Source organism: Macaca nemestrina, chromosome 3 (genome assembly GCF_043159975.1).
Source record: "Macaca nemestrina isolate mMacNem1 chromosome 3, mMacNem.hap1, whole genome shotgun sequence".
NCBI lineage: Eukaryota > Metazoa > Chordata > Mammalia > Primates > Cercopithecidae > Macaca > Macaca nemestrina.
In genome coordinates this window covers 102496766-102514476 of record NC_092127.1, presented here as the reverse complement: position 1 = coordinate 102514476, position 17711 = coordinate 102496766, and the positions used below count along the sequence as shown (strand labels likewise).

Here is a 17711-nt window from a genome sequence, read left to right as displayed (position 1 = left end):
ATCAGTTGTCTTTGACATGCTACATCTTGCCCTGCATTCGTAACTCCGGAATTAACAGGTCCTTCAAGTTAAAGTGTTTGAACTGTATGAAATTACCCATTTGTTCCCTGGAAACAAACTATAAAACACAAAGTTAAATTTAGTATCTAAGATGCTTAATATGAATAATGTAGGTTATTTAATAAGTATATGACACGCTTGTAGCAAACAACCCCTTCCCCACAAACACAGTCAATACCCTGTGTTTTAATTTAAAATTATTTTGACTTCACATGTTCTAAACAGTCCGTTTTATAAATTTAAATAGCCATACAGTTAGATAGGAGAGTTGCTACAGTTCATCTTCTCTAGTCCTATCCTTGGTGATAAATGTTACTTTTACTCACTATATTTATTGTTTAAATTTTTATACTTAACAGAGGTTTTATTATTGTTGAGGTATAACATATATTGCAAACAACATTAGTCTTAATTGTACAGCCTGATTAATTTTATGAATGTACACACTCATACAGTCACCACTCAGATTCAGATACAGAGTATTTTCAGTACCTGGAAGGCTCCCTCATGTTCCCTCCTAGTCAATTCTTGTTTACCAAGGGTAATCACTACTATGACATATCACACAGGTAATGTTTGACTGGTTTTGAACATCATAAAAATAGGATCATACAATGTGAACTCTTGGGTGTCTGACTTCTTTTACTCAACATTCTGTGAGACATTCAGATTATGTAACTAAGGTTTTTACAGAAAACATTTTACAGGTATTTCTCAATATCTTTTGTCCAATATAGAAATTAAAAGAGAGCTTTACACCTTGTATCATTTAGTAACAAGTTAAAATTTTACTTTCTTGGGGTGATGTGTATCAGTCATAGTTACCATTTTTATAAGAAATGTATACTATTTTTTTAAAAAATTGAATAGTTTACCATTCAAATAATCTTCCTTCCTCCTTTTCTTTTTGAGAAGGAAAATGTCTTTACAACGTAAGTGGCAGGGCAGAGAGCGGTGAGGGAGATATGTCAGTAGCAACAGAGAATGGCATTAGTGATCAGAAAAATATTTTTCATGAGTACCTACAGCGAACATGGTTCCATGTAAACACAAGACAAAGCCAGTTCCTCTCTGGAAAGATATATCTTTTTTCCTCTGGAAACTAAAAATATACTATTCTTCATTGACCTTTTCATCCAATTCTCCAAAAATGAAATAAATGCCAGTCACCTTTGATATTATTCATGTTTCTGTCTTTGTATAAATTTCAGGCCCTTGAAAGTAAAATGAAATCACTGAGTTTATTCTTTAAATTCTGTATCTGCTCCTCTTACACCCCCGCCCCCAAGATTTATGCAGATTGCAGAGGTGGAAGAAAAAAGATCTCTTTTGAAACTTTATCTGCACTTGCAAAAAAAAAAAAAAAATCAAAAACCTGCTGCTTTATAAAAGTCCTTCACTAAAACTTTTTTTTTTTTTTACTGGTAATTATCTCTGTTGTAGTTTATTTTGTCTGGCAAAATGTAATGTGGCAGCTGTAAAATCTACAGAGGCTATAATGAAATTGTTAGGTGGCAACAGAAATACTAGCATTTTAAAAGACTTAGCACATCATTCCAAAATTGCTTTGACAAAATTGTTAAGCTAACAATAAGATCAAGTTTTTAAATACAATTTACCATTCATGGTTAACATTTTTATAGCTGCTTTAACAAGATGGCCAAATAAGATATGATTGTTATATTTTTATTTCTTATTTATTTATTTATTTATTTGAAACACAGTCTCACTGTGTCACCAGACTGGAGTATAGTGGCGCAATCTTGGCTCACTGCAACCTTTGCCTCCCAGGTTCAAGTAGCTCCTGCCTCAGCCTCCCAAGTAGCTGGGACTACAAGCGCACACCACCACGCCCAGCTAAGTTTTGTAGTTTTAGTAGAGATGGGATTTTACCATGTTGGCCAGGATGGTCTTGATCTCTTGACTTCGTGATCCACCTGCCTTGGCCTCTCAAAGTGCTGGGATTACAGGCATGAGCTACCGCGCCCAGCTGTTTTTTTTTTAAAAAGAAACCACTTTTAAGCAAATTGTCTTTTAGGAGTCTGCAGCTAAAATATTACACATACATAGAGTAGTTTTGCTCTCAAAGTTTGGGTACTCTTCAGGGAAATAAAAAAATTGATATGAATTCCATGACCTTGAGGTACTGGTTATATGCCTAATGCATTTGTGTATCAGACAGGGTAAGAGATTAAAGGTGCTCACCTCATACACTATGGATATTTATTGGATTTATAGAAAGTGTTGGATTACAGGCACTTACCACAGCTACTTGGAAGCAGAAGCAGGAGGACTGCTTGAGCCCAGAAGTTTGGGGATGCAGCCAGCTATGATTGCACCACTGCTCTCCAGCCTGGGTGACAGAGTGAGACCCCAACTCTTAAAAATAAATAAGTAAATATAGAAAGTGTTAACAGAAGAAACAAAATGCTTAGGAAGTTCATTTGTACTTTGTTTTACTTTGGGAATGAGATAGAAAAAGCCAAATGAAGTTAATGTTTAATTAAGTGGTGTAGGGGAAAAGAAATATCTTTTTCTTATCCATTGCTAGGTTCATGGCTGAGGCCCCTGTAAAAAAAGACAGATTAACAAGAGAAAAGCATACAAGTTTATGGTATATAAGTTTTATGTAACACAAGAGCCTTTGGAATTGAAAACCCAAAGTAATAATTAAACCTGTGGGGGGTTTTGCGCTGTTTGATGGAGAAGTGGATGGGATTGAGAGTATAATTTGATAATAAAGTGTGATCTAATGGTAATAAACTGGGGGAAACTTAGCACAGCCTTTTTGATCAGATTCTTCTTTGTGTCCTTGTGTGTTCAGAGATGAGGATGTTTCTTTCCTCCAGGTATACAAAGGGCACGTCTTGCATGAAGGTTCAGAGGAAAGGGTGGGAGAAGGTCAGAGAGTGACCTTCCTGCTTCTGTGGTTTTCTCAAATACCAAGGTGCCATAATTTGGGGCAGTATGTTCTGAACCCCATCAGTAGATAAGGCAATTTATTTCTAAATGTCAGTGGCAGTCTCAATTTGGTACTCTTTAATCAGCTTCCATATTATAAATAGAGAAGAGCTATTTAGGTCTCATTTGTAGTCTGAAATTACTGATAGTTATTCTGCCTTTCTAATAAAATGAAGTAACTATAATTTGGATAAAATAGTTACTTGTAACACTTTCCAGCTTGCTGTATCTCCTGTAAAATGCCTTACTTACAGCTTTGTAAGCTGCAAAACAAACAAAAAGCATCAGGAAAGGATATAAAGTTATACATACCTCATCTTATTATATATTTAATACCAGTTAATTAACATATAATTGGAGCAAGTACAAGGTCAAGAAGCAACTTAATTAGTGATACCATTTTAATGTCCCTAATGAGAGCAGTGGTTTTTATTTGTGTGTAGGGTAGGTTGATACACATATTGGAATCTCCAGGAAGTTATTTCAAAATACTGTGTAGATTCCTGTACTCTGTCTCCAGAATTCACACAAAGTCCTCAGTGGATCAGGAAACAGAAAGCCTGCATAGTTTCTTAATTACCTTAAACTGCCAAAGTCAGACATTGTAAATAAGTTTGTTTCAGTATTCAAATAAGCCAAGTTGACTCTTATCTTAAATCATACTTGCAAACGTAACTAAAAGAGATTGGAGAATAAAGATCAAGAGTATTCTCTGTGTGAATAATTTAGAGTTTCTGGTATTTGAAAGTTGAAAGAAAACTTTGCTTTTCTTGATAGTGGAACTCCAAAATAGTTGCGTGTGTGTGGTCAGCAAAGTCTAAATTAGTAAGTTATTCTCAGGCAGGGCAGAAGGGCAACTTTAAAAGGTTGTGGATCTGTGTGGCATAGATTTTAAATGGGAAACAAAATCTTTTTCTTGCAAATATTTCAGTTAGGTAATTATAATGGCATTGTACCTGATCTTTAGGAAAATTATAATTTGTATCCTTAAACCACTTTTATTCTAGAAGAAATATGTGAAAACAGAGTTACAAAAACTTTTTTCAGTATTTTGGCATGTAATTTTGGGAGATACGGTTTTTATTGATGGTAAGCATAAAGCAGTTGGTGGAAAAGGTGGAAGTGAAAGGGAAATCAAAGAGGAAGAACATAGTATTTCAAAGGAATAAAGTGAGCAGCTCCTCAGCATATGATAAGAAAGGAAGGAAGAATGAAAGGAACTGCTACTATTTATTTCATGCTGCTTGAATCAGGTGGCCAGGTAGGCTTGCTGAAGAAGAAAGCAAGAAACCTGCTTCCTTCTATCCACATTGTCCAATCACTTAAGCCTTGTTACTTTTAATAATAACCAATTTGGTTTTACTAATATAGATTGTCTGTATATCACTTGTTTCATTAGTGTTTTGTTGCCAAGTAGCATAGTTCTGGAAGTACATAACAAAACACAACTACTGGAAGCCTAATTGATCAGTAGCCATACCAAGATTCCAGTGGTTGTGGTTTGGGCAAGCAGCTTGCTTGTGTTTAGTCATTTTAAAAAGAGAGAAAATGTGTGTGTTTGTGTGGTTAATGTCATCATTAAGAAACAAAAATATCTTTTATCTCCTATTCATGAAACAGACCAATTTGGAGTAACAAGTTTGTATGATTTCATGTTATTAGAATACTGCAACTTGTATTACAAACAAAAATTTCTAAAACTATGCTGATACTGTACTGATAATGTGCATTCAAATAAATGTCTTCATTTAACAAGTCATGTTTTACCTAAAGTTAATGACTATGTATAGTAAAATACCAATTTGACAAATGTAGTTACTCAATAAGTACTAATTGGTTTGATCATCAAATCTTAAAGCAATTGTTCTAAATTGAGGATCTATGCTAACTAGGAATACCATGTAATAAGTAATAAACAGACTACTTACAAAAAGGATATTCCCCAAGAAATTAATTTTAATTAAAGAACAAATTGATATTTTGGGATACTTTGTACCTTAAATCATTTGTATTTCTCACATTTTTTTCTACGTAAAAGATGCCAACAAAATTTCCCAAAGATCTAGAATATAACAGTTTGAGAATTAAATCTATTATTCTGAAACTACAGTACTTGTCATGGATGATACGCTCTTTGTCTTCTGTGGGGGGAAAATGCTAAGTAGGTGATTGAGGACAAATTCAAGGAGTGAATTTTCTTAGCTGTGTAGTCTACAACTGGTATCTTTGAGAAAAGGTTTATTAAATAATAATAGTCACCACTTTTATATGGCACTTACTGCTGTATGCCAGGAACTGTTCTAAGTCTTTGGTTTTGGTTTTGTTTTTTTCATTAATCCTCACAGCAGCCTTATCTATGATGTGACAATGATTTTTATCAATAAGGAAATTCAGGCACAGAGGTGCTAAATAACTTACTGAATGAAGATCACTGTATAAACCCTAAATATCAAACTTGGGATTTGAACCCAGGGATTCTGGCTTACACTGTACTGTCTCTCAGTAAAATGAGACTACATACTAAATTACTGAAGTCAGCTACTATAAAAAGAATGAAATGAAGCTGACAGTTTCTCTGATATTGAAGCGCCGTCATTTTCTGGGGTAAACACCCGAGGTTCGTAGACTTGCACCAAGAAGATTAAGGACAGGGACACACATAAGGAGTGAGTTTAGGAGCAGAGGTTTTAATAGGCAAAAGAAAGAGAAAGGAGAACAGCTCTCTCTTCTCTCTTCTCTCTCCTCTCTCTTCTCTCTCTGTCTCTCTCTCTCTCTCTCTAGAAGAGCAACTTAAAAAGGTTGTGGACCTGTGGTATAGATTTAAAATGGGAAACAAATTAATTTTTGCAAACATTTCAATTAGATAATTATAATGGCATTGTACCTGATCTTTAGGGAAATTATAATTTGTATCCTTAAACCACTTTTATTCTAGGAGAAATATGTCAAAACAGGGTTACAAAAACATTTTCTTTTCTGCTAGAGAGAGAGAGTGAGAGAAGAAAAAGAGACTCCCGAATTGGAATTCTAGCCTGGAATGGGAGTGTACCAAATTTTATAGGCAGGCTTGAGGAGGCGGTATCTGATCTACATAGGGCCCACAGATTGGCTGGACCAGGTGTGATGTTTACATGGTGCATGGTGAAGTCTGGCCACCTCGTCCTAATCTTATTATGCAAATGTACTTTCCACTTGACCTGCACCATATTATCTGCTACTTGCTGTACAGGTGGCTAGCAAAGAGAAGGGAAGATGGAGCCGCCATTTTGAACATGCCTAGTCCCAGGTAACATTTTCCTATTGGCACAGCTGCCAGTATTCACCCGTGCAAGCTTCCAGCTTGTTTGTCTGTCTGCAGCTCAATTGTACAGGCTGCTCTGTTAGAAAAGAAAATGATTTTGGTACTGCTTTTCATTAAAGGAAAACCTTACTGAGGACTTCCTTACTCTCACTATCTGCCTAAATAATTCCTTTTTAACTCCTATATCAGTATCTTTCCAAATCTTCTAGGTGAGTTTAGGGATTTGGGTGATTAGCAAGGTCTGACCAACTACCACCAGAATATAAATTCCTGAGAACCAAAGGCTCATAGGAGTTTAGTAAATGATGTTGCATGATTAGCTATACCAAGAAAACTTACATGTAAAATGTCTTTAAAGAGACTATGATTATCAATTTACCTTATTGTAGATATCAATTTCAATCGTTTACGCAATTTTATTTTCAATAAGGGGTTGCTATTCTATCCTGTATGGTATTAGACAAACAGAAGTTTTTTTAAAGTAGTAACAAAACTTTTGAGGAATTAATACAGCTTTATTTTGTTATCTACTTCTAGCATATACTACAATTTCCAGTGAACCTTAAATAATTTATCACAAAACTTACTATCAAGAAAATGTTAAGATATAGGGAAACTATTCTAAATCATTTATTTTCTGTTTGTGCATTGTTATACCAGATTATTGATTTAACAATGTATATATTGTATGAACATATGGACTGAATTTTTGAGAGAATTCCATATTATAGAGGGACTTTATCAAATCCTTCAGAGTTTGGAACAGTGGCCTCTGCATACATTTTTGCCAGACACCCTAACAGAACATATAAAATGGGAAGACTAATTTCTTGTGCTTGAATAGGCAAAGGGATTTTTCCAATCAAAATGGTGTCATTATTGTTCTAAGTCTCAAAATGATTTCCTGATACTTTTGATGAGTGTTTCCTTACCATGTTTGTTGCCTAGTTAAGATTATTTCCCTAATTTTTAATAGTATATGTGGAAGATGAAAAATAAGGGGACAATCCAAAGGAAACGGCAAGAACCCTCAGGGAAAAAAAATGGATGAATATAAAATGATCTTAGTTTAAAAGAACATTGGAAAGAAGCTCTAAGGTGTTTCTTTGCGTATCAAATTTCTGCTTATCCTTAACCTTGCCTCTAGCTGCTTGAAATTCTGTTTAAGCAACTTTTCTGTGGAATATTGGTAAAATCTATAATCATTAGACTACTAGAATCAATTCATATCAGATTTACTCTTTCATAATAGCATTCTTGAATGCAGTTAGCACACAATAAAAACACAGTGAATGGAATTACAAGCTTCTAGAATCCATTTTTAAATATTCTTTTGTTAGCATTTTTTGAAGGATTTTAAATACATTGCTTTAAATTTCTTCTTTTTAGTTAGACAAGATGAGTGAATTGAAGACTGATTCTAGCCACAACTCTAAATTCCCTTACTTTCAGGTTTGCATAACCCTTTAAAATTATTTAAAAATATTTTCTGTGGTTTCACTATGTTTTCTCAAGAGTCCAGTACTTAAATGTCATGTGTGTGTTTAGAGAATTTGACAGCAGTTTGTTGTCACAGTTGCTTTAACTTTATTACAAGCCATTTAAAAATCACATTTGAAAATATTTGTGTAATTTCTCATTTTTTTCTTTCTTTCTTTTCTTTTCTTTTTTCTTTTTTTTTTTTTTGAGACAGAGTCTCACTCTGTCACCCAGGCTGGAGTGCAGTGGTGTGATCTCGGCTCACTGCAACCTCTGCCTCTCAGGTTCAAGTGATTCTCCTGCCTCAGCCTCCTGAGTAGCTGGGATTACAGGTACCCTCCACCTCACCCGGTAATTTTTTTTTTTCTTTTTTTTTTTTTTAGTAGAGACAGGGTTTCTCTATGTTGGCCAGGCTGGTCTTGAACCCTGACCTCAGGTGATCCACCCACCTCAGCCTGCCGAAGTGCTGGGATTACAGGCATGAGCTACTGCGCCCAGCCTGTGTGTATTATTTTTAACAAGCAAAAGTGTGATCCTTCTTGGTAATTCTGTTTCTCACTGCTCTTCACCATTTCTCTGCCCAAAATTCTTGCTGTTCCTTGTACAAACTTAGTAATTTCCTTACCCACATGCCTTTGCTTTGGCCATTTCTTCTTTTTAGAATCCTAATCTTAGCCATGGTCAAGTCGTACCTACTAAAGGGCCACATATAAAAAAAGAAATTAATTCTTTATTGTAGTTGAAGTAATTTTGCTATCCTCCAAACTCTTTTTTTTCTTAGATACCTAATACTTTCTATCTTGTATTTATGTACATATTATCTCCCCAATAATACTTTAGACTCTATTAGCAAATGACCTGTAATGTTGAGAAGAAAATGTGTGTGTGTGTGTGTGTGTGTGTATATATATATATATATATATATAGTGCTTAAAATACAGATATACTTTAAATGTTCAATAAAAGCAAACAATATATTGTATAAAAGTTGAAATATACAGTTTCATCATTACACATTGTACATATGTACCAAAACATTACACTATACCCTATAAATAAGTATGATTATGTGTCCCTTAAAAACAAAATACAACTTAATAAAAAAGGAGAGAGATATATAGTTCTTAACTGAGTAATAATCAGTTTACTGACCTTGGTTGTGCTGGTAAGTGAATAAATCTCTTCATTTTATAGTGATAAGGAATTATGAATTGCTTTCACCTTTGGCAGTTTCTGATTGGTGCTCCCATGCTGAGGAGGGGAGAGCATCAGTCTGTAGCCAAGGATGAAGAGGAGGAATGTAGCAAGCCCTTTTCTGGTCTAGGTGGATACCAGAATCCACAGTGCCAGGACAGGGCATAGCATTTAGGCTTTTAGGTGGCATTCAGGCCTCTGTGTTAGCTGTGATCCGCAATCATTTATAAATTTGAAGTGGTAACAGTTACACCCAAAATCATACTTTTGCCTCCAAAAGAAAGACAATCTGGAATTAGCCATGACAGTTAGAATCCCAGCTTCCTAACTTAGATTCAGGACTTAGGTACTGGAGAACTGGACAGAAAGTCTAGTAAGTAGAATTAATTAAAATAGTGGGATGGAGATTGGCAGTGGTGAGTGAAAGAAGTATTAGAGGGAAGTTACAGCACCATACATGCGTCAGTCCCCAAGAGAAGAGGAAGAATCTGGAAAAATAAAAAAAAAATAAAATAAAATAAACAGACCAAGAAGGAGCAGTCTGCATGCTGGAGTACCCCAGGGCTCAGTCCCCTTGGTCTTCATTTCTTTTCTATCTTAACTCTTGTGGTTTTTTTTGTTTTTTTGTTTTTTTTAATGACCTCATCAAGTCACATGGCTTTAAATAGAATCCAGTAGGTCAGCAACTCCCAAAATAGATCTGTAATTCTGATTTTTATCTCACATTTCAGATCAAATTGCCTAATTGACATCCTCATTTGAATATATAACAGATATCTTAAATGTAATAGGTCCCAAAGTTCTAATTCCTGCCACCACCTCCTAACCCCCACCTCAGCAGCCTGCAGTATTTCAGACAATCTCTGTTGATGGCACTCTGTCCTTCCAATTACTCAGATCAAAACTTCGATGTCATCCAGAGTCTTCTTTTTCTGTCATTCCACATCCAATCTGTCAGGAAATTCTGTTGTCACTACCTCTAAAATATCTTCAGTTTCCAGCAGTTTCTCACCACCTCTATCGCCACCACTGTGCTTATAGGCCATCATCATCTCACACCAGATTATTAGCACATTGCCTTCCCAATTGGCCTCCTAGTGTTTGTTCCCCTTAGTTGATAATTTGACATAAATTGATTTTAGATTGTTTTATAATATCTGTGACATGAAATCTCACGGTTTTGAATGGTATCTTTTGGCAAGGGAGATATTGTTTTGCTTTGTCAGTTCTTTTCTAGCTAGATTGTGTGTTCTCTGTGTATGAAATAACTAAGAGGCGGCTTTTAACAGAAAACTTGTACAGTGACTGTAAAATACAACAGCATGCACCTAAGATTGTGAGCTGTGATGATTAATTGAAATGATTCATTGAAATGTATTTGGCAATAACAATTGTGAACTAAGTTTCAGAAGTCTGATGTATGATTGGTTAAGGCTTTGAGGACCATTGGTCTATAACACCACTTCAGTGCAACCTAAGATGTGGTGACTGATTAAAAGATGCATTCAAACACATTTTTCTTCTTTGACACCATTATTAAAGACATGTCTCAGATTCATAAAAAAGCAGATTTTTAACCTTCAAAGTAAGAATGACTCTTAGTAGTTTACTTTTTAATCATAAGTCATATTCTGATCATGTTGATGGTAGATAGAGGTTAAAAAGTCAGAATGATTCAGTTCTGATAAAAAAAATTCAGTTCTGATTGTTTTCAGGAAAGTATAGATACTGTATGATAAACTTTTGCATAAACTTTTGTCAATGTCTTATCATTTGACAGAGTGATATCAGTATAACTTATTCAGATTGAATAATGGAATTTCAGTCATAGGCCTTTTGTGATTTTTCTATAGCTGTTATCTTGAGTCTGTAACCAAGTTCACCTAGCAGTTTTCCTAAAACCTGTATTAACTTACTTTTGAGATGAGGGACAAAATGAAGTTTATTCTAATCAGTCTGTTTTGTTGAGCCTAAAGTACAGCTTTACTTTTAGGTGGAGGCCTGCTGGTGTCTAGGGAATGTATTTTTGTTAATACTCTTAGGTGTGAGCTCTTGGACGTCTATACAGCCAAGCATTAAAACAAAAAGTTAAGAGACCTCATTGATCATATTTGGTAGTACAAAACAAGCTGCCTGAAATGCTAGTGAAATAATGAGCAAATGTAAATAAGATAAAATCTAAATTCAAGCAAAATATATGCTTTGACTCAAGACATTTCATTGTAGTTAGAAACCTTGTGAATGCCTAATAGGAATTTTAAAAGGAATTGATTTCTATCAATTTCAGGACACTATAGTCTAAATCGGAATCCTAACTTGGGAATCTATAAATGGGTTATAAGTAGATCCATAAAACTTCAGAATTTATACAGAGCTTTATATTTATGGGCAATGTCCTTGAGAGAGAAACCACACCTTTCACCAGTTTCTTAAAGGAATGCATAATTCATAAAAAGTTAAAGAGCTATTAATCCTTATCCTATATATATATATCCCTGTGATAAAACATTTGAACCAAGTTTAATTCTTAAGACGAACAATGAAAGGGCTCTATTTCTAGTTGATAGGATCTGCTATCCAGATTTTGAAAAATTAAGCCAAATCAAGGCATTATTGTTAATAATGCTACCTGTTGTATTTATATGAAACCCAATCTTTTTGTAGCATGTTGATTTGGTATATGTTAACTACTCATTAACATCTATACAAATAGGCTGGATTATCCATTGAAGTGATTACTGTTTCCTGTGATTATAATTTTAAGCAATTTTCTTCTTGTTCTTTTTTTTATTTTGGTGCAATTACAAACCAGTAAGCCTAGCTGATCCTGCTGCTGTTGGCTTCATCATTTCTCCGTGGTCTCTGCTGTTGCTGCCATCTGGTAGTGTATCATTTACAGATGAAAATATTTCCAATCAGGATCTTCGAGCATTCACTGCACCAGAGGTTCTTCAAAATCAATCACTAAGTTCTCTCTCAGATGTTGAAAAGGTAACTGTTTAATTTTTTTATTTGGGTGGGGATAAGTCAAATAAAGATAATGGGCTACCCTGTTTCAACCCTCTGAAAAATCTATTGAGTTTTAAATGATCATGTATTCCAAGAAGTTCAGTTATTTTATTGAAGAATCCAAAATAGTTTTATAAAGATTTATAGCTCTGAGAAATATATGAAAAAAGTTAGCCATTGTTTAAGTGCATGTTTACAAATACTTATTAAATACCTGCTATGTATAAAACACCGTGCCCGAGAAAGATATAGAAATAACTAGAAAGTTGACCCTGATTAACATGTACAGAACAATCTATAACAGTGATCCTCATCCTTTTTGGCACCAGGGACTGGTTTCATGGAAGACAGTTTATCCAAGGATGGGGTGGTGGGGGAATGGTTGTAACATGAAACTGTTCCACTCAGATCATCAGGAACTAGATTCTCATAAGAAGCGTGCAGCCTCAGTCCCTCACACGTGCAGTTCATAATAGGGTTCGCATTCCTATGAGAATCTAATGCCAGCATTGATCTGACAGGAGGCAGAGCTCAGGTGGTAATGTTCACTTGCCTACCACTCACCTCCTGCTGTGCAGCCCGCTTCCTAATAGGCTGTGGGACTGGTATGGGGCTGGAGGTGGGGGTTGGAGACCCCTGATCTCTAATATGTGGCAGGATGAAATAAATGCTATGGAGTGTGATCGTATTTTGAGAATGTACAAGATGAGCAATTAATTTTTAGTGTAGAATGATATCACAGAGAAGGGGTAGCATTTGTGTTAGGCTATGAAGAATGAATAGACTTCAGATAAATAAAAATAGGTAGAAAGGGCGTTCTACTCAGAGTAATTGGTATGGATAATGACAAGAGGTAAGAAATTGTCCACTGTGATTGGGGAATGGTTGGTTAGACTGGCTAGGCTAGAACATTACTACCTAGAGGGATGTGGGTAAAGGAAGGAAGAAAGATTCTAGGTTAGAAGGAGGGCGATTTTTGAATGCCAGAACTTGAGGCTTTCTTCTTAGGCAGTGGGGATCTATCATATTTTTAGGAGCATGACTGATGTAATTTGTGATTTTGGAGGTTAAATTTGACAAAAGTAGATAACTATGGGAGAAGGAAGATTTTGTGAGACTCTAATTGGGAAGTTGTTTTGTTTTGTTTTGTTTTGTTTTGAGATGGAGTGTCGCTTCTTTGCCCAGGTCAGAGTGCAGTGGCGTAATCTTGGCTCACTGCAACCTCCGCCTCCTGGTTTTAAGCAATTCTCCTGCCTCAGACTCCCAAGTAGGTGGGATTACAGGCACATACCAGCACACCTGGCTAATTTTTGTATTTTTAGTAGAGACAGGGTCTCACCATGTTGACCAGGCTGATCTTACACTCCTGACTTCAAGTGATCTGCCTGCCTCGGCCTCCCAAAGTGCTGGGATTACAGGTGTGAGCCACTGTGCCTGGCCAGGGAGTTTTGATACTCTGTGGAAAAGAACTGAAAATGGCATAATGATTTTTTTGATGGCATAATGAAGAAGTAAAGGTTTATAATAGAAGTATCCAGTATGACTATAGTGATATAACTGACTTCAGACTAAGACCTAATTTTATTGTCAAAGTTATGAAAAAAATTTAGGCATATATATTGTGTTTTATAGAAGACATTGGGTAATTGTATTATATAGCAGGCTGTGGGTAATTTAGCGCTATGGGGTACTCCAGATAATTCAGAATTGGCTATGAACATTCTTTCCTATATATCATTCCATGTAAGTGTAAAAATTAACCTAGTAATTTCCTAATAACAAAATCATTAAATCAAAAATATACACATGTTAAACTTCAATATACATTGTCTAATTGCCATCTAAAGGAATTCTACCAATTTCTTTCTACCGACAATCCTATTTTTCTTTTCAGAGATTGAATGTGTGTGAGTGTGTGCATGATGACTAAGCTAAAGGAAGGCATCTTGATTTGAACCATCAATTATGTATCTGAAAAAAGACTGACAAGAATTGGTAGAGTGAATTCTGATTTCAGTTTATCTACCTTTGATATTCCATGAGCTACTTAAGAATTTTGAGAGGTACAAGCAAGCATTGAAAGGAGATGGTAGCTGTGAGGTAGGGGTAATGCTTAAGGCATTAGACTAAAAAATTTCCCATTACATAAGATGAAGTATTTGAAAAGAACTTTTTGTATATTGCAGACTAGATATGGTCTTGGTCATTGTTATGTATCATGAAAGTATTCAAGTGTAGCAGTAATGTTTTATTAAGCTGGATAGTATATATAGAGTTATTCATTTTTATTATTTAAACAGGATGCAGTCATTCTGTACCCTGTATGATTCATTTAATAATCTTTTAAAAGAGGGATTAGAACATTGGAAATAGGTATGGTATGTGTGCATAGGTATTATGAATTCTTTCTGTAAGCATTTAAAATCCACAGTACAATTTAAAAAGTGCTTAGTAGAAATTTGAGATGCACAAGTGCTTTTCTGATTTTCTGAGAGGTTTCCCAATTTGCCTTGTGATGTCTAGACCCCCAAACAAGTTAACCCCATGTTTAGGAATAGCTGTTAGACCACATGTTTGGGAAAATGACTAAAGCCACTCTATTATTTTACCAAGTGTTTAGAAGCAATGTTGGGGATGAAATGGGTGTGGGATTGTTGCCATTATCATGTTAAAGTTGATTTCTTAGTCTGTCTAATTGGAACTTCTAGCTTCCCCATGCCTCAAAATCTTAAGTGTAATTTTAAATACAAAGAAAATCAAGTTTCTTGATCCTATTCATAACAGGAAGCAAAGGTCAGAAGAGTAGCCATATATTCTAGCACAGTATTCTGGTTTTAAAATGGCAAGGGCATTTTGAAAACGAGGAAAGTAGCTGCACTTAATGACTTTCATGAGTTAAGAATATGCTATTAACTAGCACTCAATAAATGTTTGCAGTTGATGACATATAAATATTTTTATAATGCTCAGTGCCTAGCACTCTTGATACATGCGAATGTTCTCTTCATTCAGAGGGACTTACACTTAAAAGTGTTTTGTAAACTGTACACATTTGTATGAAAAAACTCTCTTACTATATCAACTATGTAAATAGGCATTTTCATTTATTTACCTTAAAACTTTACTTTTCAAGATAACATCCCTTTAAATGAGTAGACAGGTTTATACAGGCCACAGTAAGCTTTTTATCCTCTGGCTTTTCCCTTTTATTGGGTAATTTTCTACTTCCTGCTTGCTTGGCAGAAGGTGTATTTATTTGACAATTCTTTTGAAATCGGTTTGATGGAATGGAACTTGAATCAAGTTCCTGTTGTGCTTTCTGTTCAAAAATATTGATGTGCACCAGAGATTTGTACTATGTCTCTGATAAATTAATCTTGTTTATTGCCACTAATTTGTAGTCTAAATATCAAGAATTATTGCTCTCTGTGCTTTTTGAAAATCAAGGATCATCTTTAGAAGGACAATAACAGTAAATCTACTTACCCAAGCTTAGCAGAAGCCTCAACCGAACTTGACCAAAAAACAACCAAATGCCCTTTATCACACTTTGCCGTACATACTTTGTGTTAAATCTTGTTAATCCATTCTCTGTCCTGTTTTCATTCATTCATAAATTTGACAAATGTTTGTTGTATACCAGGACCCTGTGCCACTGAAGAAGACACTCTAGGATTGTCTAGTGACAGAGTTCAACATGTAATCATATAATTAAATTGAAAATGTTAAATGTTGGGGTTGTAGAGGTACCATCTCACATCCATTAGGATGGCTACTATCAAAAGAACAGGACATAACAACTGTTGGTGAGGATGCAGAGAAATTGGAACCCTTGTGTGTTGTTGGTGAGAATGTGAAATTGTACAGTCACTATGGAAAGCAGTATAAAGGTTTCTTAAAAAATTAAAAATAGAGTTACCATATGGTCCAGCAACTTCACTTCTGAGTATATATATCCAAAACAATTCACAGCAGGAACTCAAAGAGATATTTGCACACCCATGTTCATAGCAGTGTTATTCACAATAGCCAAAAGCTGGAAGCAACCCAAATGTTCATTGGCAGATGAATGGATAAAAAAACTGTGGAATATACATACAATGAATATCATGCAGGCTTAAGTAAAAGGCAGTCTTGTCACGTGCTACAACATGGATGAACCTGGAAGACGTTATGCTAAGTGAAATAAGCCAATCTTAACAAATACTATGTGATTCCACTCATATGAAGTATCTAAAGTAGTCAAAATCATAGAAACAAAAAGGTGAAAGGTGATTGCCAAGGACTGGGCAGAGAGGGTAGAGGGAAGAATTAGTGTTTAATAAGTATAGAGTTTTAGTTTTACAAGGTGAAAAAGTTCCAGAGATTGTTGCACAACAGTGTAAATATGCTTAACGCAACTAAAATATATACTTAGATGGTAAATTTAATCTTTTTTTTTTTTTTTTCTTTTGAGACGGAGTCTAGCTGTATCACCAGGCTGGAATGCAGTGGCACAATCTCAGCTCACTGCAACCTCCACCTCCCAAGTTCAAGCAGTTCTCCTGCATCAGCCTCCCAAGTAGCTAGGACTACAGGCGCATGCCACCATGCCCAGCTAAGTTTTGTATTTTTAGTAGAGACAGGGTCTCACCATGTTGGCCAGGATGGTCTCGATCGTTTGACCTCGTGATCCATCTGCCTCAGCCTCCCACAGTGCTGGGATTACAAGTGTGAGCCACCGTGCCTGGCTGGTAAATTTAATCTTGTGTGGGTTTTTTTTTTTTTTTTTTTAAAACCACAATAAAAGATGACACCAAATCCTAGAGTTTTAATAGGTGCAAAAGCCTCATAGAAAGTTAGGTCTTTAAATGTCACTTCACCATACTATGTTCCACTAGCTAAAAAACTAATTTCTGGTCATGTTATTGTAGTGTTAATGGCTTAATGTTTTGCTCTATTCAGATAACACATTTCCATCTTATTAGTCTTTAAGTCTATATCATCTTAACTTAAAGGAATAATTCTTAAGATGGAAATTTAGCCCGATGAGAGAAGATTTAGGGCACCAAAATGGATCCTAAAATAATTCTATTTCAGCAGATCCCTGTGGCCATTCTGCAGTTGGTGGGTCTCCTCTAAAGCACTAGAACATGTTTTGGTTTGCAATATATGATACTGGTGTTCCTAGTCCAATAGTAAGTAGCCTAGAGTTAAATAAGTTGTCAGATATATTATTAAGCTATTATATCTTAGAAACTAACCATCACACTCAGTATGTAAAGTGTGACGAAATGTGGAAGGTAATATGTTGTGGGAAAAGGGTTAATTTTAAAATAAGAAAATAACAACCTGCTGTTTTGAGCTTTAAAAATAATTTTGGAGGTGACTTTTAGGAAATATTGAAAGAAAAGAGTCATGACTAAGTAAATTTGTACAATTGCTTTATATATCAGATCTTAACCTAAGTTCCATCATCCCCTCAGAGGTCAAAGGAATAAGTTCAAGAGGCCATTAAAAGTTTAAAAATTGTATGCATACCAAAAAAATGTGTCTTCATATATTCTTCTGGATAGAGGGATCGTAACTTTTATTCTTGCTTCTTTCTAAAGGGCTAAAAAAATCATTGACTATTTGCTGACAGATCCCAAATGTATATATCTCTAGCACCATGCTCTTGACTTTTATGTAAAGCTACTTATTAGATATCTTCACTGGAATGTGCCAC

The 17711-nt window shown here is 35.2% G+C and overlaps 1 protein-coding gene across 10 annotated transcripts in view; it reads left to right on the top strand.

The window, feature by feature from the left end:
- Positions 1–17711, top strand: part of LOC105479667 (protein tyrosine phosphatase non-receptor type 13) — a 225357-nt gene that overhangs the window by 59981 nt on the left and 147665 nt on the right. For all 10 annotated transcript variants that reach the window (XM_011737771.2, XM_011737770.2, XM_011737769.2 and 7 more), the window contains one exon: positions 11808–11986. In XM_011737771.2, the coding sequence (XP_011736073.2) occupies positions 11808–11986 (179 nt within the window). The remainder of the gene's footprint in view (positions 1–11807; positions 11987–17711) is intronic.